Source organism: Ostrea edulis, chromosome 2 (assembly GCF_947568905.1).
Source record: "Ostrea edulis chromosome 2, xbOstEdul1.1, whole genome shotgun sequence".
Classification (NCBI taxonomy): domain Eukaryota; kingdom Metazoa; phylum Mollusca; class Bivalvia; order Ostreida; family Ostreidae; genus Ostrea; species Ostrea edulis.
In genome coordinates this window covers 54503810-54531554 of record NC_079165.1, presented here as the reverse complement: position 1 = coordinate 54531554, position 27745 = coordinate 54503810, and the positions used below count along the sequence as shown (strand labels likewise).

The 27745-nt window shown below is 34.2% G+C and overlaps 1 protein-coding gene across 1 annotated transcript in view; it reads left to right on the top strand.

Moving 5' to 3' along the window:
- Positions 1-3766: 3766 nt before the first annotated feature.
- LOC125679294 (uncharacterized) overlaps positions 3767-27745 on the top strand; it is a 280879-nt gene continuing 256900 nt past the window's right edge. The window contains exons 1-3 of the mRNA XM_056154454.1: positions 3767-3894; positions 20329-20427; positions 21889-21993. Coding sequence (XP_056010429.1) covers positions 20359-20427; positions 21889-21993 — 174 coding nt within the window. The 5' untranslated portion in view covers positions 3767-3894; positions 20329-20358. The remainder of the gene's footprint in view (positions 3895-20328; positions 20428-21888; positions 21994-27745) is intronic.

Sequence of the window (27745 nt, the reverse complement as noted above, 5' to 3'; positions counted from 1 at the left end):
AAATATTGGAAACAAAATATGGCTAACTAAACACGGTAGAAGGCCTGTAATTGCCAAAAGAACCATAAGCAGAAAGAACGTTCTTTATTGCATATTCTTCTCGTGTGATGGTATAGCCGTACAAATTCTGGTGCCGACGGGCAAAGGTGTTACAGGTCGGTATTACCGAGATGTTATACTAAAAAAGTTCAAGAAATATCATAAATGATGCCCAGTGTCAGGATTTAGTCATGTTCGTCTACTTCATGATAATGCTTCATCACATACATCTGAGCTTGTGAAGCAACTTTTGAAGTCGGAGAAGGTTACCGTTTTGCCACACTCACCATATTCTCCAGATCTAGCCCCATGCGACTTTTTCCTTCTTCCAAAACTTAAAAAGTTCTTATCTGGTCGTCGTTACAAGTCCCGACAAACCCTTGGCTCAGCCACCAGTCAGTGCCTCAAAGGTCTACCTAAATCAGCGTACCGTGGTGCATTTCAGAAATGGACTCTGAGATTGAAATTATGTATTTGAAACCGCGGAGAATATTTTGAAGGGATGTAATGTTCATTTCACTATTTGAGTCGAATGCTTTTGAGATATCGTACAATACACAATACATATCGAACAGCCCTCGTACGATAATTTATAAAGAAGGTGGGGAGGGTGTGTGTGTGTGTCAGAAAATGGGAAAGCCGAGAAAAGGGAGTAGCACCCATAGGCGCTTGCTGAATATTTTTTTCACAATAAATTAAAATGATTCATGTTTTGCTTCTTTTTGGTAGGTTTCGTTTCGTTTTTGGTAGGTTTTGTTTCGTTTCGTTATATTTCGTTTCGTTTCGCACTTTACATGTACCCCACCCAACTTAGCTTAATCAATTTATGGCGCAGAATTTTAATAAAGAATTGTTTTACCCCTTGTGAACAAATTCCTAAAAGTTTATTTTAATCACAATAAAGCATATTTGTCTGATTTTTTGGTGTTGACTTTGCTACATTATAATTATTCTATAATTCTTAAAGGAGTATAGCACACTTGGTATGCAATTTCGCTTACAATGTCAGTTTATACTTCTGTTTACCCAAATTACTTAATAAAGATATTTATATGTTGATAGTATCTTTATTTGATGAGCATGAACATCACCGTGATTATATAGAGTATATAGTAGATGTAACGTAATGGGCCTAAAAAATTGCAAACTGTTGCAAAAGGCCATCCTAAACCAGAAATAAAACACTGAAATTGTTTTACTTGAGTATGACTGTACACAAGTCCATTTGAGGAAATTTGGTTTAAGGTGGTCCTCTTGTTGAAAATGGATAAAATATGAAAAAAACGTTCTCAAAATTTACCTTGAGATATAGCAGCCTGTCAAACGTTAAACCTTTAACTTACATGCCTGGGTGGCCTAGTGGTTTAGGTGCTCGGTAATCTAACACTTAAACCATACATTCCGAGTTCAAGTCCAATACTTTCCCAATCTATTTTTTTTTTTTTTTTGCTTTTCATTTTTTGGGTCGTTTTCTTGAGGGGGGGGGGGGGGGCTGTTATAAATGTGATACATATATTATAACAAATATTAATCATTTTCATCATAACTTCTAATATTTGCAACTTACGACCTAAAGTAAAGGAATTAATTTCGAGATCACTGTAGTTCCGTTTGTTTACACTAACATGTTCCTGTGTGCACAGGATTTTCAAATGTAATGTGGCTGACGAAAAGCTAAACAAATACTACAAGAAAAAGGGAACAAATGCACAGCATGTAATACGTAAAAATAGGTCAAGGGAGGAAAAGAACTGTTATACAGTTTGACTTCTCAAGAGTAAATATAAAAACTCATGTAGCAACTGTCATATGATATTTAGGCAAAGCTAAACACTCGAATTATCAACCAAAGGCAAATGAACTGATGAAATCTATCAAAGGTGCTGCAGTCATGTCAGAAAATAAAAAGACAGTCAGTTAAGTAATGCCATATGTAAAAGGGTTGTTGTGTAATATGAATACACCTATGAAAATATTGTACTGTTCATCATTCCAAATAGGAAAATGGTTTATTGATTAAAGAACGACTCATATAAATGTCAGTAATGATAAACTGCGGCAGTTAAAACGTTGGCCTTATATTTAAATATAACACGCCAGTCTATTATTGGAAACCGGTGTTTTCCATTTAGATTTCTGAGTCGGCCTTTTCGTCAGTAAATGCGCTATACCTCTTTCCGTCCAGTTTTCCGTTCGATGTTTTAACAACACTCATACATTCATGAACATTTGCACCAATTTATTTCTTTATCTTGTAAAACCAACGGTATCCACATGTATACATACATTTGTCTTTAGAGCAAAAAATACTAAAACATGTATTTTTGCCCATAGGGGGATTCAACGCAGGTGACCACCACCCCCACCCCCCCATGAACATTTAGGACCAATTTTCAATGGTAAAATATGACCCCCATTATACCTGACTGAGATTTGGATTACACAGAAACATTTTGTATATTTCAGGTCATTTTTCAATGTTGAAATAGTATGACCCCACCACTTGACCATAATATGGACTGTTCAGAAAACCTTTTGTGTATTTGGGCATGCTTTCAATTTGGAAATGTGACCCCTACCGGTACTACCTGACTGAGATATGGATTGCAAAAAAACATTAGGGCCTACATGTATAGTTGGGGTCATTATTTCAATGTTGAAATATGACCTCCACCACTACGACGATATAGACCGTACAGAAAACGTTTTGTAAATCTAGGGTCATTTTTCAATGTTGAAATTTGACCCCACCAGAAATGATCTCTAAAGGCCATTTTTTAATCAGGGTAAAAATTTCACCGTGACGTAATTAACGGTCTGGATTTTCAACGTTGAAAATTAATCAAAAATTCGTTGAAAAATGACCCCGGGAATTGCTTTTCAACGGGGTCATTATTTAATGTTACACTGGTAAGTTTACAAAGTGTGTTACAAAAATCTTGTAATTTCGGCATTGAAAGTTCGGTGTTGAGAATGGAAAGAGTTGCCCCCCCCCCCCTTCTCGTGGCATTTTAAAACGTCTTTTAAAGTTTAGCTCACATGCGTTTACACATAATATAGTGTATACATATATGTGTGTACTTACATTGTTCATACAGGGAGTGTGATATGTATAAAAGAACAAAATTTATTATCTTATTACGTCAACAAGTTGAAAATCTAGCATATCTTGTGTTTGATTATTATTTGTAACTTGCATCTAGACTGAGTGATCGAAGCACCCCGACCCTACATTTTTGTAAATAGTGAGAACTTCTGGCAGTTTATTTGTAATCTAATTAATTGTATCTTATTATTCATATTGATAATGAGATGACCTTTTTAATTCAAACATAAATGCTTTAGATTTATGATTCTCTGTTAGCTGTTTATGAAATTATTCTGTTAATTGCTCTTAATACTACTAGGATCAGAAACTTCACATTAGTTTACATTGATTCTGTTTCAATGGTATTTTTACATAGATCTACACAAGCTATCTTCAGATGCCTGTGTCCTAAAGGTGCTTTTCTATGATACATCGGTGTTTATAGTGTCTACAGTGTAACCGTTTCCATGGGACAGGGTGAAACAAAACAAAAATGAAAGTCAAAATATTAATAAAACACTCATTTTCTAAAAAGCAGTTGCCAAGTTAACAGAAACAGGAGCCGAGTTCACCTGATCACTACGTGCCGAATTAACCGAATGCCGACTTATTTTTTTCTTTAGGAGTGGGAAAGAATTCAAATCGGGCACGGAATTGGTATCGCAAACAAGTGTGCGAAACTGGGACATGCCGCGCCGGACACTAGCTGGTGACTAGCTGTCATGACAACTGTTTAATTCTGGAAGGGTATATATATTCCGTTTAAGGTATGGATACATATTGACGAATTGTGGTATTATGTGTGAGGAATATGAAGTTGTTGCGCCTTTGTTTATGGACAATTTTAAGACGTTAACACCGGAAGTTGCATTGTATCTATGGAAGCCATGTATAAAATGTTTATACATGGTCATGGTGATTAGTAACTGTTAGACATTGATAACAAAATATTTTCTAACGTAACATAAAATGTACAAGCTTATTCCTCATACGTTGTAGTTAATGCAGATTTATTCTTTTTTGTTGTGCTTGAATTAGGCCTATATACTATATATGTATGTATATATATATTATAATATATATATATATATATATATATATATATATATATATACACACACACACACACACACAAACACACAACACACACACACAGAGAAAGAGATTCATTTGGAAAATGGTTATCATGAGTCCAGCAGACTTCCTTTAATTACGATAATGTGACCCAAGCTAAAATCAAATTCCTTTCTTTCAAACAAACAACAGTCTGACAATAACAGGTATAAACAAACCAAGTTACGGAAGAAGCTTACTGTTGTCACCCCCTCTAAAAAATAGATATTTTGCTTTTTATTACAAGCCATCAAATAAGTCACTTGCAGAAAACTCTTGATTTGTAGTTAATATTGCAATATTATTATGATTTCTAGATAGGAATTTTCTCAAGACCAACAGATCAATCAATGATAATTGAGAGTGGTACATTGTAAGTTTTCTGAAACCATCCAATCTACACACATAAATAAGTTGATGATCTGCCAAGTTTATGTGTCTGGTTAAAGTTGAATGCTGGAAGTTTTTGTTCCTAGCTACTAAATTGTTCATACCATTTAGATTTTTTATATTCTGTGCAAATGCTGCAATTCTTAGATCTATCTCCATTTTCTTCATTTTTCTCCAATCTTGGCCAGGAATAAAGTGTAAACCATTTTTGTTGAAAGTTTGTCACTTTTTGAATTTTCTCAACCTCTACTTAAATTTCAGGATCCACATTTGATTTCGGAGACTCCACATTTGTTTTTTCCTGTGGTTAAAATACTGAAACTATTATTATTCACATCACTTTGGGAAAATATGTTATTGTTCTCCAATTAGGAAGTTTTATATCGAAAAAATCAATGGAATTGTGACATGTGCAACGAATTTTTTTTACCCGTGATAATGTTATACATTTATATATCATTTGTTTTCTTATTTAATGCAATGCTAGTTGACCAATGAAATATGATAATTCTTCATTCAGAATATCTCAGGTGTGTAGTTCGTTCTGGGGCTTAGATTTCGTACTTAAAGGGATAGTAAAGGTAATTTTGTTTAAGTTTTTTGAAAGAATTAAAATAGTCCAAATGACTCTTACAAGTCATTTTCCGCAAAAGTAACAATTTTATATATTTATCTGCATTTATTTCCAAATCTAAGACGATTGTAATCTTGAAATTATGTTCCCTGAATTTTTTATTCCTGGACAAAAATTCATTCTGCTATACAAGTTGGCTCCTAGTGTAACTTTTGACAAACATGCAGTCATTTCAGAGTTGAAAAATATCTTTTGTATATCTTTTTTAATTGTATTAAAAGGAATAAGATGATTTGGGGTGAGAAAAAAATTCACCAAAATGAGCTTTACTGTCTTTTTTATTACCAGGGAGGGGGGGGGGGGATTGGAACACTTCACACATAATTTCAAATACTCATGTGTCCGTTGGAATGCACAGTTATTGAAATCATGCGTCCTGAGGAAGTTAATTGTGTAATTTACGCAGAACGCACACCAAAATTCACTGTGTGTGTGTGTGTGTGTATATATATATATATATATATAAAGAGGGAGAGAAAGAGAGATAGTCTATGATATTTTCTTGAGAGAGCTGGACAGAACTGTCCATTTTTCTATGTAAAGAGAATACCTCTGCCTCTATATACAGGCAGGAGGTGAAAGTTGCATACAGATCCTAAACACTAGTCCCATTTCCTGTCTTTGGACGAAAAAAATCAAAGATATTCAAAAGAAAAAAAGTAGAAATGGTCTTTTTCAACTCAGTATTAATTATGATTTTCTAAATTAGTCACACACACTTTTTTTTTAGTTCACCTGAGTCGAATGCTCAAGTGAGCTTTTCTGATAAAAAAAAACCTGTCCATTGTCTAGCTGTCTCTATTGTTGTTGTAAACTTTTCACATTTTCATTTTCTTCAGAACCACTAGGCCAATTTCAATGAACTTAGTAATTGGGTGAATGGGATTCAAGTAGAACCACCATTTTAATATAGATATGTTCCTGAGAAAATTCTTCAAATGTTGATATAAGTTATGAGACAATTCGTTATTGATACAGGTGTTATTTATTTGTTTGAATTTTTCCTTGTGTTGACTTTTGTCATCAATTTTCTGGGTAATGCCAAAAGGGTTAGGAGGATTCAATCAATTTATCTTACTTTGCATGTAAAAAATTTCTGGATAAATTTCAGAATTTACTAACACTTAATTTTGTAAGAACCACTCGTGAAATAAAGTTACTATGCTCTCATTTTTATGTTGCTGAAATCCACAACAGACTACTTGCAGATTCATGTTCTTGCGATTAGACATTCCTGAGTCCTTTTGTAATATTAAGTACTTGCATAAAATGAGAAATCTACAGTAGTTACTGGCTTTCTTTGTTATTTTTTAAATTCACAAAGCACTTGAGGCTTGCTGAATGTCTGTTGCAAATAGAAAATTACAATTAGAAGGTTTTTTTTTTAATTGTTGTTAACTATAAACTAATGTAGAGTTGTATCTAGCTTTTAGATGTCACAACTTTTTTCTATATTTATGCTCCCAACATCGAAGATCCAGGATGCATATTGTGTCTGTCCAAAACTTTGGGATGGTGCTCAGTAATAGGGCTCTCACATTTTACACCTTTCTTTTGGTACCAAAGTGTTTGACCTTGTGACCTTGGGGTTTGACCTACTTTTAAGAAAAGTCAACCTATATCTCAATATCTCCTGAACTGTTTAAGGATCAAGGTACTCTACATCGTCATAATGGCCGACTTCCTTTTAGAACATGGATGAAAACATAAATATTTCATTTCATTTCATTTAAAAAGTTCTCGGCTAGCTGAGTAGCATGTACAGTAGGTTAGCATGTCAACTGCTGTACTGTAGATCGTGTGTTTGAGTCCAGCAGGGGTTTTAAATTTTTCTCAGATTACTTTCAACTAAAACTGCATTTTTTGACTAAATAATGTAAATTTTAAAGTTTTCAATTTCAAAATACTGTTGTATATATCCTCCACTTTTCATCCATATCAAATTTCTCTAGTGTAGCATATCTCCTTAAGGTAGACTTTCATATTTTGTACATGTATATAGATTCCTTATGACAAGACATTTTTAGCTCTTTTGAGCCGAAGGCTCAAAGAGCTAATCATATGGCCATATGTGTGGCGTGCGGTGTGTGTCAACTTTTTGGAAAAAGGGCTATATCTCAAGAACCCCTTGACTAATTTTTGTCAAATTTGTCACAGGGTATCCTTGGCCCAAGGGCTTTCATTTGTACTATAACTAGGGTTGTGACCCTTTAACAAGGGGAGATAATTAGGAAAATGCAAACAAAAGTAGTGGTTGCTAAAAAATCTTCTCAAGAACCACTGGGCAAATTATCACCAAACTTATGCATAAGGATGAGGATAGGTTGTAGATAAAAAAAAATTCAAGGCATCATCCTGGGGCAAAGGGTGTGGTCTCAAGGTCACTTCAAAGTTGACCTTAAATTTTGTTTTGTTAAAACTTTGATATTTTGCTGAATATAAGGACTAGGATCATCAAATTTTGTCAGTTGATGCATCTTAGGACCTAATATCATGTTGTTTTAAAAGTAGGTCATGGTGACCTACTTTTTGAATTTTGCAGGTAATTATTATTAAATGGATTTTGATGCATATCTTTAACACTTTTGAGCCTATGATCATCAAAAGTTGTCAGTTGATGATTCATGGGACCTTGAAGTGCTTCATGTGAAAAGTATGTCACCATGACCTACTTTCTGAATTTTATGGTTAATCATTTATGAATACATTTTAGGCTGTTATTTCAGATACCGAGAGGTTTAGAATCATCAAACCTTGTAAGTTAATGCGTCTAGAGGCCTCGAAACATATTTATAAAAAAAGAAGGTCACAGGGACCTAGTTTTTGAATTTTGCAGACATTCAAATGTCACATTTTCAATTTTAGATGCATATTTTGGACACTATGAAAGCTAGGATCATCAAACTTTGTCAGTTGATGCATCTTGAGTCTTCATAGTTTGTTGACCAAAAAGTAGGTCAACGTGACCTACTTTTGGAATTTGACGGCTATATTTTAATATATCAGATACTATTTGACTTACAACTATCAAACTTTGTCAGTTGATGCATGTTGAGTCTTCAGAGTGTGTTGACTAAAAAGTAGGTCACCGTGACCTATTTTAAAATTTTGACAGCTATATTTGAATATTTCAGATACTATTTGACTTACAATCATCAAACTTTGCCAGTTGATGGGTCTTGAGTCTTCAGAGTGTGTCGACCAAAAAGTAGGTCACTGTGACCTACTTTTGGAATTTGACGTTTATATTTGAATATTTCAGATACTATTTGACTTCAATTATCAAACTTTGTCAGTTGATGCATCTTGAGTCTTTGGAGTGTGTTGACCAAAAAGTAGGTCACTGTGGCCTTCTTTTGGAATTTGACGGCTATATTTGAATACTATTTGACTTGTCAGTTGATGCATCTTGAGTCTTCAGTGTGTCGACCAAAATTAGGTCACTGTGACCTACTTTTGGACAGTTACATTTAAATTTTCAGGTTCCTTTTGTAATTATTTTGATTGCCTAATCTAATAGTGTACTGTATGATATCCCCTTCATACACTATCATGTGATTAGCTGCAATAATGTAGCCCTATCCAATTTTTTTTTATTCTGACGTTTTCGGGATAGGGCTACAATTCCATAGGATCTCCGTAATGGTGCAAAATAATTTTATGAATAACCGATAATAAACTCTGTGTATTAGTCCCAAATGTTGTTTACACTAAAAGGAGTACCAACTTTGTGCTCGGGCATGTTTAATAAAGGTATTTTTCATTAAATATAATGTACAGCATGCAAAATTCTTCGTCTGCTCCGCCATGCTTGTTATCGCGAGATCTCGTAGGTGGATCTAATGAAAAACCTAAACATTGACAATCAGCGCGAAAATGTAGTTACTCGAGCCACTTCGACAAAGAAAGGAAAATCATACTGTTGCAGAAAGAATTTACACTCTGCTGTTCGGTTTTTAACTTGATATTAAATTCAAACCTTTTCAATACCGACGAAATAGCTTTAGCCTCCATACTTGTCCATTGATGTAAGTACTACCTTATATGGCATATGCAAATGACTTGACAATCGGAAGTTGAAACTTCAGTACATCAAACATGGCGCACAAATATGAATGGAGAAATTGGAATTTATCGAAATTGTTGAAAACGGTAGAATAGAGCCTCACAAATCTTAAGTTGCAGGTTGTAAATTTATATATTGACTAAGAAACATAGAATATCATTTTATTTACGTAAAGAAAGTCAGGAAATGTTTAGAATGAGCGCAAATGTTGCGGGAGTGATTCACTCCCGCATTTGCACCATTACGGAGATCCTAAGGAGTTGTAGCCCTCTCCCTAAAGAAAAAAAAAAAAAAAAAAATCAGAGAGGGCTACATTATTGCAGCTATCATGTGATAGGTCTTTAAAACCTTGTTAATTGATGAATCTTGGTTAGTGAAAAATTTTGCCTGTTCTACAATGTATCAGAAGAGCGATTCTAGGCCCATGGGCCTCTTGTATTTGTTTCTTTGTTGCCATCTGGAGAATAGTGTTTCACAAACTCTTCTTAAAATGTTTATGATGCAGACATGAACTCTTAGGGAGGCCTTCCCAGATTCTATTTTAGAACAAGAGTATGAATGACTGATCAATGATTATTATTTATATTGTCAGACTTTGATTATACCGTATAAGTGGAATTTTTAGTGAGACACAAATTTTGAGATTTTTTCATAAAAATGGGTATACACGTATATATATTTAGCGAGAGCTAATGTTAGTGATTCTATAATTCCAGGAAAGATAACTTATTACCTACAATATGGAATGAATTGTGAGCAATATTCAATTTTAGCAATCTCATTGCTCTCTCTAATGCCTAAATCAAATCCTCAAATACACAATATATATCATTTTCATTTTGCTCGACAAATGCGCACATCTTTTCCTGAGCAATAATCTGTATAACATTTGACATTTTTCAGGCTTATTTTGAAAAAAGGCGGGAAATGTCTTATTCATGATGTCATAATGCTATCCCATTAGGAATAGCAATCTGATTTTGTTGACATATTATACCTGGCAAATATTTTACTTTCTTAAAACATTGATTAAGGTAAATTCCAGACATATTTTATAGACTGAACATTTTTTGGCCTTTTTATGTATACAACCGTACCTTGTTCTTTATGAAATTTATGGCTCAGGACATACAATAAAGGTTTATAGCTGTTACCAATATTTTATCATACAACAAAATTATGATAGCATAATATTCAGACTGAAGAGAATAATTCATCGAGTTTGAATTATTTATACATACAAATCAAATAAATTGCTCTCAAATCTTGAATATTTTATTAAACTTTAATATCTATCTACGTAAATACATGTAGGTATATTATGTACACAGTGCGCACAGAAGTCGCGTATGAATTTCACGCCAGGGGCACGTGCCGAAGTTACATAATTTGGATCAGGAGTTCTGAATCAATGTTTAATCAAAGTCATTGTTTTTAAACAATAAAACAACAAATCATTTAAAATGTCTCAGACTCAGGTCGGCCATGGGTTTCTGAATATTCTATACGCATGTTTAGATTTGGTTTAATCATGATTATAAACTTAATAATAATTGATTTCAAAACCAGAAATAATTCGTTAAGTTTGTAAAATGTATCCATTTTCTTTTTCACAACGAAGAATTTGAGTAAAGCTTGTGTGTTCAGTTAAAGTAGTGTGAAATCACAGATCGCTAGTCCAGCAGCGATGAATCTCCAATATCAAACACACATTCAATTAGACATGATTGAGAAACGAACTGTATATTAAATTGCAGATTTTAAAATTGATGCCTGACTCAATGCTCTAGAGTTTTGAATTTAAAACAAATCAAACGTAAGACCAGGGACGTATAAACAAGTATATATACATCCCCGGAAAGACTGAATTATTCGAAAAATCCAATATGATCAAAAACATAACATTCTGTGTTATATTTAGGATGACAATGTTTACTTTGTGTACATGCCCTGGTTCACACGCGATGGTTCCTCGAGGCGGTTACGTAATTGTAAACAAAAACAAACCCCGCGGTGTATGTAAGATGCGTGTAGTTAATGACTGAGTTATTCTATGCTTGAAGGTTTGTTTCTTCAATTAAATATATCGTTGTTTTAATAACAAACGTAAAAGAGATAACCTTTTCCTCTTTTTTTCTTTGGAACGGTTGTTTATATTAAAGCTACTAAATAATAAAAAAAGAAAGTTGTCAATAGATGATTTTTAAAGGAACCATAGATCACGTTAAAACCTTATTTTAAATGAATATTAGCATTTCCTGAAGTCAGATTTATCAATTAAAGCAAGTTTATTTAAGTTATATGCATATTTTCCCCCCTTCACCTACCGAGTGATACGGTTACCTGTCTGCGGGTCAAGCTTTTTACTCATATATAACACAATACTCGAACAAAATATTATGTTTATGAGACCAATAAGATGTTAAAGAACAACTTTTCCAGCGAAAGCCATATCAAAATATTTACCGTTTTTGAGTTATAAAGCGAAAACTTTGAAGATCCCCAGATCCCTAATTTAAGGGACCAGCCCCTTTTTAGGGATATCAAAAGAAAGCTGTTAACATTTTGCACAACTTTTGTTCTACACGTCTTAGCAAAATATTTTTAGTTTAAAAGATACAAAGGAAAATATGTGTAATTTTTTGCTCCTTTAGGCATCCTAATTTTTTAACCCTGTCAACCACCATTTCGAACGCTGTAATCAAAAAAACAAAAAACGATGTGCACAACTACATTGCTCCTACTTTTCATTTTCAATGCATTTTCTGCTCAAGCTTATACAGTCTTGGAGCCTTTGTCTGGAAACCAAAGCCCCTAAAATTTCATTCAAAGGGGAATAACTTGTGAACAGAAGGAAATTTCTGAAATGTAGTACATGATTTTAAAATTGTTCTGTAAAGTTTATAAACCCTGAAAATTTGAGCAAAATCCATGCAGAAATGAGCGAGATATGAAGCTTCAAAGTTAGCGTCTAGGAAAAAGAAGAAAAAAAAGAATGATAAGAATAATCTTAACCAGCACAATCAGTAGTAGTAGAACACACATTCTATGTTTTTCCAAAAATGACATGAAAATTCATATTTTGGATGAAAATTGTAAATATATGAAATTATGTCATTTTTGAAGCATTATAACATATCATTCTAAAAAAATAAATCTTTAATGTTATAAAACAAAGTAGTGTTTCCGGGTTGCTTTTCTTTTTTATAGCAATGACTGGTCACGGTAGATCAGTAGTAGAGCATTCATTTAGTAACTGGGAGGTCATGAGGTCAAGTTCTGCTCGTACCATGGCCGAGTCAAACCAAAGACGTAATAAATAAAGGTATTGACTGTTCGTTCGCCAAATACTCAGTATTTAAAAGTGAGAATCATGGGTCTTTTGTGCCTAAAAACAGAAGTCCTGTGTCAAGGCAGGTATTGACACATTGAAGAACCCTCAATGCTATGGCCCTGAGTGCTAAGCATAGGTCTAAATTTGTGGTACTTCTCCTATAGCTGCCAGGTGACACCTCAATATGAGTGAAAAATTATCAATGGTGTATATAAACAAACAAACAAAAAATTATAGCAATGATATAATTATGCATGTAATTATACCCCATGCAACGAAGTTGCGGAGGCTATAAAGTTTTTTACTCGTCTGTCAGTCCGTCCGTCCGTCTGTCTGTCAGTCCATCAGTCCCTTTTTTGTCAGCGCAAATCCTCTGAGACTGCTCAACAGAATTTCGTGAAACTTTGTAGTTAATAAGGACACACTGTGTAGATGTGCATTTTCCTAGGAAATTCTGATCCAGTAATTTTTCTTGGAGTTAGGCCCCTATTGAACTTTAGAATTTCGAGCCTGTCTGTCCTGTTCTTGCAGTAATGCATAGCATTACCATTCATTATGTGAGGCATTGTCAAGCAATGTTGGAGCGTGGGGTATGTGAGCTTGCTCACTTTTGCTTTCATGGTTTTTGTACATGGTCCTTTGCATGAAATATAAAAGGGAAAGATTTGTTGATTTGAAGGGTCCTGCATCTTCTAAGGGAAAGTGAAAGTAGGGCCGGGTGTTAAAAATTTGTTCCATGAGCCATGCATAGAAATATAAAAACAATGCATTAGTAATATTTTATACTTACTTGGTTGGGAGGTAAAGAAGTTCTCAGTGATCCGGGTTAACTTGTTGTTATAACTGGCATCCGCCAGATAATAAGTGGTGGTGGCCGCCAGATAATAAGTGGTGGCCACCAGTTAAATTAAGTGGCAGCCACCACATAAATTAAGTGGCGGCCGCCAGTTAAATAAATATTAATTCTATACCCTGGCACCTATCTACTTAAACATACATGTATGTGTAAAATTTTGGAGAAAATCTACCACAGGAAAATATAATTGTAACTCCACTAAAAGAACCAATTCTGGGTAACTATATGAATTACAATAAAAAAAAATTATTACTTCCTGTGAAATTGTTTAGCATATAAACATTTACACATATTAACTTTGGATTAGGACAGGGCCTCTATTAGGGATTTAAAATTTTCCATGGAATTATAAAGGGAAGTTGTTTAGTAATTATGTTATGTATAAATCTGCATAGCCATGGATGCAATTATAAAACTGAAAGAAATGTCTATGATTTATTATCGTCATGTTATATATAATACATAGTAAACATAATGTATGTAAGTTACTTTTTCCCCCCAATATAAATTCTTTATTTTTAGATGACATATTTGATATTTGAGGTAAAATCTCCATGGAGACCCCCCATATAATCCTCACCTACCAGTGAGGGCCCCCTGGATTGGATATATATATTATATGTGCCAATTATCAACACATTTTTGAAATATAATTAAATTACACGATATCAAACATGCTATAGGCTTTGCATCCCATCGCTTGGGTTATGCCATAATAGCATAACCCAAGCGATGGGATGCAAAGTTTTGTAATTAGGATTCATATGTAAGAACTTTTTAAAATATCTTTTGAAGAATAGGAGGTACTATATCATATCAATATGCGTACATTCTCAAGTTGTGTGGATTCAAATTTTTTCTTTTCAAATTATGGACCCCTGGGTTAGGGTGGGATTAAATTTTACATAATACATTAATAAAGGAAAAAAATCTTTAAAAATTTCCTCCAAAACAGCAAGGCCATATTAGTAATATTGAAGTATCCCTAGGTTATGTGGATTTAAGTTCGGTTAAGTCATTACCCAATCTAATTACATTGGTTGTGACCATGTGGGGCTAAGATGGGGCCATAATATGGGGGTCAAACTTTTTCGTGGGAATAAAAAGGTTAAAAATCTTCTAAGAACAGCAGGATCAAGTTAAAAAAGGTGAGCATTATGGCCAATCGGCCTGTTGTTTAAATTTCAAGATTTAAATTTTCTTTTCAGTGATTAAAGCATATCTTCATGTAATTACATGCATGTCTTATAGACATAATAGATTTACACAGTGTCAAGAATTTCTTTTAATGAGGTCAACACCAAGCATTAAAGATCTTTTGTGAGCTTTGTATGATATGTAGGACAAAAATGCTAAAACAGATACACCCAGTATCAATTAAGTATGCTAATACACTTGAGTGCTTGCTGTGAAGCATGTGTATAGCAGGTTGACTGCTCCTTTCTCAAGGGCAAGGGGATATACCTTGGAAGAATGCCATATTTTACAGCATATTGCAAAAGTAACATAGTATGTCGCAGTTACTAGCAACATTGTACTGTCAGTTTTTAAGGTAGTGCAAAAGTATCATAGTTAAGAACACTTGTAAAAGGGTGCACTGTCAGTAGTGTCCAAGTGTTAAAGAGTCATCCAAAAGTAGACTCTGACTTTAAAGGGGCATGGACACAGTTGAGCTGAAAATTTTATTTTTCCATATTTATTGTGTACAGTACTTAACTAACGTATTTCTAATGATCAACCAAAATTTGAATATCAGTTTTTGAGTTACAAGTGAGATACAGCACTCACAATTCTTTGTTATGTGCAAGGCTCAATTGTGCCATGTTTTTGTTTACATATAGATTGCTTGATAGAAAATAGCATGTTTTAAAACAAAGTGAGATGTGCTACACACTAGAAACTATTAAATCATGTTCTGAATTAACTTGTAAATTGCAAAATCTGCTTTAAACGAACTTTTACTGGTATATCTAGCTTATATGTAAACAAAATCAGGGCACGAGCCTTGTTTACATAACAAAGAATTGTGAGCTCTTTATCTCCCATGTACCTCGACAACTGACTTTCAAATTTTGATGACCATTAGAAATATATATATACCTTAGTGAAGCATTTTAAACATTAAAAATGGAAAAATAAAATTTGAAAATTTTCAGCTCAATTCATGTCCATGTCCCTCAAGACAGTCTGGGTAGATATATTTATGAAATATTGATTCACACAGAAGATTAGATGGTCCACATGGCATTAATTATTAAGACTGATATACTGTAGTAGGTATTTGTGGTACACTCTAGTAGCTTCACATTCAATATAGTTCAAGATTGATTAATTGGTGTGCTGAATGCAGAAGGGGTAATCAATATGAAATAGGTTAATTCCCACATGTAGTTAATATAATCATACATTTAAGGATTAGAGTGCATTTTGCTTTGGTAGATATTAGTTTATAGTTAATTTTGTATGTGTGGTTTTTAGCTCACCTGAGCTGTTTTGATCACCTGTTGTCTGTAAACTTTTCACATTTTCAACTTCTTCTTTAGAACCACTAGTACTGGGCCAATTTCAACTAAACTTGACAAACAGCATCCTTGGGTGAAATGGATTCAAGTTTGTTGAAATGAAGTGCCATGCCTCCTTTAAAGGGGGATAATCAGGAAAATCTCTAAATAGGGTGGAGTCATTAAAAAATCTTCTCAAGAACCACAGGGCCAGAAAAGCTGAAAGAAGTAGATGCAGTTTCTACAGTCATCTGACCCAGAAAATGAATGATTTCAGTAGGAGTCCCAAAATATGGCAATCAAATAAGGATAATATTTAAGCAAACCCAAACTACGTTTAATTTGATCCAATATTGCTTTGTGTTATATGACTCGAGCATGAAGTTGGCATAAAATGCCAAAATCAATGAAAAAATAAAAAAAATTTAGGGGGTTTTCCTTTCAGAAAACATGCAGTCCATGCGTCAAGCAAATTCATATTGAAATACATTTTTCATCTTTTATTAATATACAATGTATATTAATTTCATTTTGCTCGACAGGTGATTAAAGCAATAATGGATGAAATTTAACAGTTATCAAGCTCTTTTGAAAAAAGGTGGGAAAGAGTCTTAAATATATAATGAAATAAAGCTATCAAATACGCACTAACTTTGATTTAAGTTGGCATATATTTAACTTACTCAAAATACAGATCAAGCTTGATTCAAGACACATTTAAAACAGAGAATTTTTTGGGGCCTTTTTATGTACACAGTTGTACACATTCTTTATATGAAAGCTTCCCGACATAGTGCAGATTCAAGTTTGTTAAAATCATGATTCCTGGGGGTAGGATGGGACCACAATATCGGGATCAGTTTTACATAGAAATAGGGAAAATCTTTAAAAATCTTCTTCTCAAGAACCAATGAGCCAGAAGAGCTGAAATTTATATGAAAGGTTCCTGACATAGTGCAGATTCAAGTTTGTTAAAATCATGGCCCCCAGGGGTAGGTTGGGGCCACAGTAGGGGATCAAAGTTTTACATAGAAATATATAGGGAAAATCTTTAAAATCTTCTTCTCAAGAACCAATGAGTCAGAAGAGCTGAAATTTATATGAAAGCTTCCTGAGGCCACATTTAAAAAAATGTTGGTTTGCCATAGCCCGAGGGTCATAAAAATATTGGGTCGGTCGGTAGGGATTTTTTTTTTTTTTGCTGAAAATATATTGAATATCAAAACTCTGTATTTATATTTTGTGTTCTTTTGATGAATTAACCCTATAACAGTGAATTACTTGCAGAACTGTCAGAAACCTCTCTAAAAAGTGCAGTTTTAACTTCCTGGACATGAGTAGTTTGTGTATGGCTCTATATCATTTTGTTATTCTGATATGTTACTTGTTTTGTGGGTGTTTGTTTTCCAGGTCTTGAATATGTCCATTGTTTTTTCAAATTTGTCTAGAGTCTTGGTTGCCATGATTTTACTCCCAATGGCCAATGTAACATGCATGTATTATGCAACTGAAACTTGGTAGCATTGTTGTTGTTCTAAAACATTATTCGTATAAACTCAACACAATTTCATGTTCAATGATGTTGGTCAAACGATTTCTGATACATTAAATCCGTGCTCCGCTGTACCTCGAATTACCGAAATGCCCATTAGAACTAACGAAATTCCCCTTTGAATCAATTTTTTAAAGTTACTTAGTAAATTGAAAGATTAGGGATTGATTCAATGTGTAAAATACCGTCTCTGAAGAAAAAATAACATAAATTTTTTAATAAGAAAAGTCTTGTTTTATTAGAATTTGTGTTAATCTAAGGAAGGTAACTCATGTTATTTTTCTTTCATTTAGAAGAATGTGTTCAACCATTATATCCTAATCATTATATATATACATTGCTTAAGTTGAATTAAATCAACATTCATATATATTTTGCAATTCAAACAAATATTGTATAGGGAAAAAAATCTCATGCTGCCCCTTGAGGGCCCTTGATTGGAAAATAAAAATGTTATGTATAAATTTTGCTAGAGTTATCTTTCTTTGAAACATCGTGAATGCGAGAAATGAACACAATTGAATTCCCTAAATTCACAATCACAAATTTAAAAACGTTTTATCATAAAAGATTAACATATATAAACTTAATATGCATTAATGTATATAATTAGAGGGGAATTTCGATACTTTTAGGTGGTATTTCGAAAACTAATTCCTGGGGGCATTTCGGTAAATTGCGGGCATTTCCGAATATTCGGGGTACCCATTTACATTTTCATCGGACACAGTTGTTGTTTGTGTCCATAATTATCGAATGATGCCTCGTCAGATAGATAAAATTCTACCAGTATGCCATGTGCCAAATCAATCATTTGAGCGCTTAAAATTGCGGCGATTTACAAAACGCCGCAAAGAACAAAACTAAAAACAAAACAAAACGCATCTTCACAAGTCAAGGGCTATTGATTAGTTACCTCGTTACAAAATAAAAACAACACGCAATGTTCTTGATGTTGTTAAGAAAAGTACCTCACGAAGACCATTGTTAACTTTCTGTTTTTATACGCTCGTCGAAGACGGGACGTATTATGGTATGGTGTCGTCCGTCTGTCTGTCCGTCCGTTCGTCTGTCTGTCCGGACCTTGTGGGCAGGATACAGACTGAACCATAAGCCCTAGGACTTTACAACTTGGTTCATTTGATCACCATGATGAGAGGAAGATGCCTAATGTTTTTCAAGGTCAAAGGTCAAGGTCGTAGTATCACTTATTAGGAAAACCTTGTGGGCAGGATACAAACCGAACCGTAAGCTCCAGGATATTATAACTTGGTATATTTGATCACCATGATGAGAGGAAGATGCCTTTTGTTTTTCAAGGTCAAAGGTCAAGGTTGTAGTATCATTTTTAAGGAAAACCTTGTGGGCAGGATACAAACCTAACCGTAAGCTCCAGGATATCATAACTTGGTATATTTGATCACCATGATGACAGAAGGTGCCTATTGTTTTTCAAGGTCAAGGTCATAGTATCACTTATTAGGAAAACCTTGTGGGAAAGATACAAACCAAACCGTAAGCTCCAGGATATTATAACTTGGTATATTTGATCACCATGATCAGAGGAAGATGCATATTGTTTTTCAAGGTTAGAGGTCAAAGGTCAAGGTTGTAGTATCACTTATTAGGAAAACCTTGTGGGCAGGATACAAACCGAACCGTAAGCTCCAGGATATTATAACTTGGTATATTTGATCATCATGATGAGAGGAAGGTGCCTATTGTTTTTCAAGGTCAGAGGTCAAAGGTCAAGGTCGTAGTATCACTTATTAGGAAAACCTTGTGGGCAGGATACAAACCGAACCGTAAGCTCCTGGATATTATAACTTGGTATATTTGATCACCATGATGGCAGGATACAAACCGAAGATGATTTGGCTTGGTTACTAATCTGGTATAGTAAGTTGATAGACTTGTGTTTTAAATATTGCATTTCAGTATACTGTACCTGTACTTATACTTTAGCACTAACTGTTTCAAGCAAAGGTGTGTGGTATATTAGCATATTTATGAAGTAGCGCATTCTAAGGCTATATCCCTCTTTATATCTTCATTTCTACAAGCATAATAATGAATTAGCTCACAGAGGACAGTGCTAACTTCACTAAAATATGAATCCCACTAAAATATGTTTTCCTTGAGCAAAATCTACGGGCGTATTATGCCACATTGGCATTGCTCTTGTTGCTCTTTGCAAACTTGCATCTTAAACGAGGAATCTCATTGGATGATTTAATTTTAGCTTATTGCGTCATCCCCTGTCCCATACCCGAGTTTTGAATGGTAACTGATGCGAGCATGGTGCGAGGTAACGAATCAATAACCGTTGACTTGTGAAGATGAACCAAACGTGGATAGGAACTTAAAAGAAAAACAGAAGTCGGAAAATCGAGTGGAAAAAAAAACATGGCCGAAATTATGTCATTAAAAACTTTTTAGTCGGGGGGTTAAAAATGGGTCGGTCGCGCAATGGCAAACAAACTCCTTTTTAATTCTGGCCTGACATAGTGCAGATCCAAGTTTGTAAAAATCATGGCCTCCATTGTTAGGTTGGGGCCACAATACGGACTAAGGTTTTACATGCAAATATATATGGAAAGTCTTCAGATATGGGCCAAGGTAACTCAGGTGAGCGATGTGGCCCATGGGCCTCTTGTTTTGTATGTTTTACAGATAGATGTATATGCAGTCTGAGGACATATAGTTAAAAGTATGTATGCATTTTCTCTATATTTTGTTATTTTTTCCTTGACAGAAATCCACCTGAGGACATGATATTGAGAAGATGAGTGTGATTACTTATGATAAGGAGGAGTCTGTCCTCCGGGGACAGATACCTCTTCACAAACTTAAGGTCAGTCATGGTATCATTTTCTTTGGAAAATAAAATGTTTGTTCTCTTAAAATGAGGGCTGTCCAAAATGTTTTTAAAAAATCATTTTAAGGTGGCTCACTACACCCTGAAATAGTTTTTCAAATTAGTACAAATTGATTTAATCATAAAAGATATTATATGTAGATCTAATATGTATATATTTTATTGCCCAAATTGATCTTGAACAAAAGTTGGCAATATATTGAGGAAGCAATATAACAAATTCACCATTACAGACAATTTACTGAGCAGTCAAAAGAAATTTAATACCATAAAGTTATTTGGACTTCATTCTGTATAAACATTTAAATTATCTTGAGCAAAATTCAGCAATTATTAGTAATTAACCTGAATACCTTGTCTAGTAACTGTCACACTTCAAGGCTCCTCTATCAAAGTACAGGTGTGATTACTGATGGGTGTTAGGTAATTGGCATTATTATCCAGGGTAAAACCTATAACATTTGACCATTTGTTTGTGAAAATGGGGGTGTTAACATGGGAGGAAATCTGTTCTTCAGGATTTTTAGGCAATAAGCGGGGGTGGCATTATAACGGGGGGGGGGGGGGGGGGGGGGGGGGGGGGAATATATCAAGGGAACATTGTATATGCCTAAAAGGCAGAAAATATGCAAATTTGGATAAATACATCATACAAAAGACTGGCGGATTTGAACTCAAGATCTGCGGTTCACCAGCCCAATGCTTTAACCACTGAGCTACGATGATAGACAAACAAATCGATCGAAATAAATAATAAACACACACATACTGCCTCCCCTTCCAATTCTATGTACCTGTATAACTTGGCAAACAATATATAATGGACTTTCTCTCCTATAATTGCCTTTCCAAAAATGGTAACTATTCGAAAATGGAGAAAATTACTTTTCAGACTTTGTATGCCATCAACCAGTTTGACATCTTCGCTAGCCAAGGGTTTTCGGTCCACTCCGCATAAATGGGGAGTGGAGTGAACTGAACACCCTTGGCTAGTGAAGATGCACTTTTAATGGTGTTTTGATCTTTGTATTTTTAGAGTAACCCTTCTTCCTGGAGCTCTGTGAATTTTACAGCTGCAGTATTTATTGTTGTCTGCACATTAGTGTGTGTATTCGGAACATACCGTGTTTTCCGGAATACATTGCCCGTCTAACAGATATCTGGTCCAAAATCGAGAAACTATTGACTAGCAGTTCAATAGATCGCTTTCTAGTTACTAGAATAGTTCAGACAGATGAATATACAGAAAAAATAGTCAAAAATACTACATATTTAATAAAACAACAAATCTGTCACTCTAGGTAATATATGATTTTACTGTATGTTTAAAATCTTAGATATTTGACTGTTAAAGGTCAAGGTTTATCCTCCCACCATCTCTTGAGTAAGAACATTGTACATTATGTCATATAATTTTCGAACCACTATTCTGCACAGGAAAACTTGGTTGAGCTGAAGTTAGAAGAAGTGACAGAAATAGATTTCACTGGCAATGGCTACTGCACAGACTCGGTGATTAAAGTGATTCGTGACCATAGAAAGGTACGTGTTGTCATCTTGGTATTTTGTGATCAAGCATCATATATAGCAAATGTAGAAGTACCATAGTTAATAAAGTTACAGAAAGTTAGACTTACTGCATGACTTTCATCAATGATTGAATGGTGAAAGATTCATTAATATTCAAAACTCTGGAGAAACTTACAACATTTGACAGAATGTTCTCTATAACACAATAACAGTAAGTGAAGAGCACACACACTCAAAATCACCCTACACAGTATCATTTTGTATAGTGTTGATTTATTGGCCAGGAGTAGGTTACAAATTTTATATGTGTCGTAATCTATCATTCTCTATGTACTATGTAATGTTGTCAGGTGAATAAAAATGCTTCCGAGTAATGCATCCAAAGGTAGTGGTGCAAAAAAAAATCTTACTTCACATGTACAGTAGAGCGTCATTATCCGGACTCTTTGGTTCCTAGCAAAATCGTCTGGATAAATGAAGCATCTGGATAACTGAATTGAATATGTTATAATTTCATTGTTTCATATTGAATATACTTACTTCATTGATGTGTAATAAGAAATGAACATAAACAATTTGCTTTATCTTGATAATGTTAAAGCAATACAAGCTGTAACTGACAGTATTTTTCAACTATACAATTAAGCATGAATTAATGACACCTATCAGTATTACTTATAAAATTTTCCAAGATCTTGCAAAATATTCAGCAAAATAAACAAGGGAATATTGTTTGAGAGCATGACATACAATGAGCGTTTTGTATAAACTGCCATTGCATTGTATGTAGATAATTTCAAGAATCATTGGGCCAGAAAAGTTCAAATCTACGTGGAAGCTTTATGGTTTAGTGCAGATTCAAGTTTGTTAAAATCATGGTCATTGGGGATAGGCTGTGGCCACAATTCTTTAAATATGGGCCAAGGTGACTTAGGTGAGCGATGTGGCCCATGAGCCTCTTGTTAATACATTAATGTAGATGTAATAAGTAACAAATTGCCATGAGTGATCGTATAAATATATAGCAAAATAATAATCCCAAGTACTTACCACAGTCCTCTGCAATGTTGTTAGTTAAAATAAATTAATTCATTGTTTTTACATGTTGATTAAAGTCAACATACAGCATTTTTGATGCAAACATTTCACTAAGAATGAACCTGATTACCAGTAGTAAAGTACATCTTAACACATTAAGATGTGTTTTTCTTTCTTTCATTTACCTATGATAATAATTTTAAATAGGGGCTTGTGTCATTAAACAGTATTCTATAATTCAATAAACTATTAATTAATGTATGGAACCAGTGCACTAGATATTCATTCCACATTAAGATGTGTTTTTCTTTCTTTCATTTACCTATGATAATCATTTTAAATAGGGGCTTGTGTCATTAAACAAACACAGACTGCAGTATGGTACATCATTTTCAAACGATTAAAGGGGCCACTGCATGGAGATGGATTTCCGTTATATAAATAATGAAGATACAGTATTATAGGGTTATTGAACTTACATTGGTGAATACTGGCACAAGATGGCTGTAAAAATGCACGAGCTTGCGAGTGCATTTTGACAGCCAAGGAGTGCCAATATTCACCTATATAAGTTCAATAACCATTTTATTATACATGTATAGCTAAAGTATTTAGTTGTTAAATTATATCCCTTTTCAATCAAACTACTCCAAAATAGACGAGAATTCATCAATATTGGCATCTAAGGTGAAGGTGTGCAATATCAACATGCATTTCTTAACTGTTCAATATTTAACCCGTCATTAGGCCCCTAATGCATGAAGCAAACTGATTTTGTGAATAGGGACATCATAATTTATGTACGGTAAAACATTTTGCTCAAGTAAATATCAAATACCGGCTTTGTCAGATTCGGAGGACCGTCGTCTGTCATTTTGGCTTGTTAAACGTCGTTACGGTAATGTCAATATTGAATACTCATACTCGGAATGTTTTGGGCGCATACAATTTACGCAATGCAAAGTTAGCGTTCAATAAATTTTCAGGATATTGAACGCTAACATTCTCTAGATTTTACGCAGATTTTATAATAGACTATTTATTAGCTATATAATAAAATGAATTGATTATCCCATTATTTGACTGCCCTTTGCCAGAGAGATCGATGGCTTGGGCAGTGCACCTCTCTGGGCTGTTATTGAATAGCTTGGACAGTGAGCATCTCATAATAAATTTCTTTATCAGATATCCAGTTTTATGTGGTAAAATTATAGGTCCAACTGCCATGCCAAGAATTTTAGAGTCACAAAAAATAATAATGATAATAAATTCTGTAAATAATTTTCATATTCAAAATGAAGTTATCAGTAATAAAGATTGAGATTGACATTCAGAATATATATACATATATATATATATTTATGCGCATGTACATCAAAGAGGAACAACTCTTGCTAGAAAATATTTGTTGAGTTGATGGAAAAAAAAAAATTCAATTTGACAAAAAGCAATACAAGCTGTAACTGACGGTAAATAAATTGAAGAATGAAAGAACAACTATTTAACATATTTGTGATTGAATATATATAACTTTATAGAATCAGAGTGAATCAGAAGCAATAAACCCGTCAAATCAGCAGAAAATGTCGATTCAGGAATCATTGTCATCCTGTCAGTAATTCCTGCTCTTAATCTCCAATGTGTATTGACCTCAGAGGTCACCAATTTGGAAAGAAGTGAAAGAGAGGCATTGAGCACATGTCAGATTTGTAAACAATTTTTAAAACATGCCAATTTTATAGAAAATTCCTATCAAAATTGGGTCATTTGATTGGCACATTTGCATAATTATTTTCTTGCACTTATAATACTTCTTGTTGTTCATGAAACGATGTAATCTTAAAACAAACAAAACGTCTAGTTACTCACGTCAATTTCTGTCTTTGTATATGACCTCGGTCTCAGCAACCCAACTGTGTTCGGCAATCATCGATCGTTCCCATGTCTGTATATATGACGCAATGGCGGTTTATACAAAACGCTTATTGTAGGTTTATGCTCTCAAACAATATTCCCTTGTTAATTTTGCTGAACTTTTCTTCAGATCTTGTAGATCAGTTATACAGATATGTAGGTGTTTATTTGATGCATAAGTTGAAAAAATACTGTCAGTTACAGCTTGTATTGCTTTAAAAGATTGTATTATATATTTCACATATCATAATATGTGAAGTTCTTAAAAAATTCTCTGCCAAAAGGTCCATGACCAACACGCGAATTGACTTATATGGGAGTATGTGTATGGTAAGCATCCAGATTAATGGCATCTGGATTACTGAAGCCCCACTGTCTATATTTGGTCTTCTAGCTGCCACACTCATTTAATGACTGCTTTGTACCATACTCTGAACCTTGATAAATCATGTTTTCCAATTTTAAAAATGACAATGTAAACTTTGTGTTTTATTCCACAGTAAAAATTTGATTATTCTTGTCCCTGCCCCTTCCACTCCATTTTAGAAATTCGGGGCTTAACCTGAACAGAGAGCCAAAAGCAGAACTTCTACATGTTATAGAACCATGCAATAAAACCAATAGATCTTATAGAACCATGCAATAAAACCAATAGATCTTCTGTATGTTATAGAACCATGCAATAAAACCAATAGATCTTCTGTATGTTATAGAACCATGCAATAAAACCAATAGATCTTCTGCATGTTATAGAACCATGCAATAAAACCAATAGATCTTCTGCATGTTATAGAACCATGCAATAAAACCAATAGATCTTCTGCATGTTATAGAACCATGCATTCAAAACCAATATGCTGCAGGCTGAGCCAACTGTTCTGTCAATTTCACATACAAGTACTGAGTTGGTGGTAAAGATTACTACTATGTTAGAATTGTCAAAGTGAGTTTAAAAAGATACAAAGAGTTTGCATTGTAAATGAGGATCATTCATTTGCCATTTTATTGTTATGTCTATGCATGTCTATTAAATTATGATCAGGCCAATTAAAATTAATTGATAGATTATCATCCCCGCCTGCCCCTCAAAAAAGTGCCCATCCCGATTTTTTTTATTTTCGCAAAAATTACGATTTTAAACAAACTTGCTTCCCAGTGACATGAATGAATGATTAAAGTCACAGAATGTTTGTTTTATATCTTCTAGCAAGGATTCTTTGAATGTTAAGTTGATTAACACTTTGTGTGATGCCTTTTGTCATTAAATTTTTTTTTCTCGGGGGAAATAAAAATCAAACAATTAAAATCCTCCCACCTGTCCCATATTTTTTTGTGACCCCAGATGGTAATCTACTAATTGAATTGGCCTTAGATAAAAAATTAGAAAATCAAGTCTTTGAACTTGTAGTTTTTCTATTAGGAACTTAATTTAGAACACAGGCCTTGAGCAAATAACTTTTAGTTTGAAAAGCGAAATATGATCTATATAACATGCTTCACTTGGTATTGCTTGATGGCTGTGCTCACCTTTTCCTGTACTAGACTGTACGATGACAGCCTTTCTGGGCCCCGGGATTTTTTTTTTTCAAGGAAGACTAAATCTTCTTTTATTTTATAAAAGAGTTCATGTCCAATGCAGTTCGCATGATTTGTGTACATCGGAGATTGATATAATGATCCACCAATTTTCCGCTTCACTGACCACGTGCACCAAAGGCAGTCTATCAAGATATTTGAAAAAGGCTTTTGTAATAAAAACACTGTGGCAAATGGGTCCATGTTTGCCCTGTTCTCAATTTTGTATATTGTATATAGTGTTGATTTTGATGGATATTTGTGTAGCAATATTCCATTATCATGCACCTGCATATGGTGTTTATGTCTCAACTGATTCGATATATATACAAGAGCTTGTTCTACATATGATCAGTTTTTTGGCTCACTTGAGCAGAAAGCTGAAGTGAGCTTTTCTGATTGCCAGTTGTCCGTCATCTAGTCGTTTGTCTGTCTGTCTGTAAACTTTTTACATTTTTTACTTCTTCTCCAGAACCACTGGGCCAATTTCAACCAAACTTGGCCAAAAGCATCCTTGGGTGAAGGGCTTTCAAGTTTGTTCAAATGAAGAGCCATGCCCCCTTCAAAGGGAAAATAATCACAAAAATGCAAAAATAGGGTGGGAACATTAAAAAATCTTCTTCTCAAGAACCAATGGACCAGAAGAGCTGAAATTTACATGAAAGCTTCATGACGAAGTGCAGATTCAAATTTGTTAAAATCATGGCCCCTGAGGGTAGGATGGGTCCACAATAGGGGATCAAAGTTTTGCATGTGAATATATAAATTTATAGGTAAAATCTTTGAAAATCTTCTCAAGAATCACTGGGCTAGTATAATACAAATTTATATGAAAGCTTTCTGATAGGGATCAAAGTTTTACATGCGATTATAAAGAGAAAATCTTTAAATATGGGCTATGATGACTCAGGTGAGCGATGTGCCCCATGGGCCTCTTGTTAAATTGAGGCAGGCTACTACTGACAAACAAGTCGATGCTACAGGGGTTTAATTTTCAACAGTCTCATTTTAAAGTCAGCATTTTGCAATTCTAGTTTGCCTATACAACCTGTCATTGGGTCAAATGTTGTCTGACGTGTTTCTTACCAATTGTAAGGCCGTTCTTTACACACTGATTTTGACTACGAATTACTCTGTTTACCAGATCAAAATATAGGGCTCACATTGGGTGAGACTGGTCGACAGGGGATGATTACTCTTCATAGACACCTTATTCCAGCTCTGGTGTGTCCAGGGG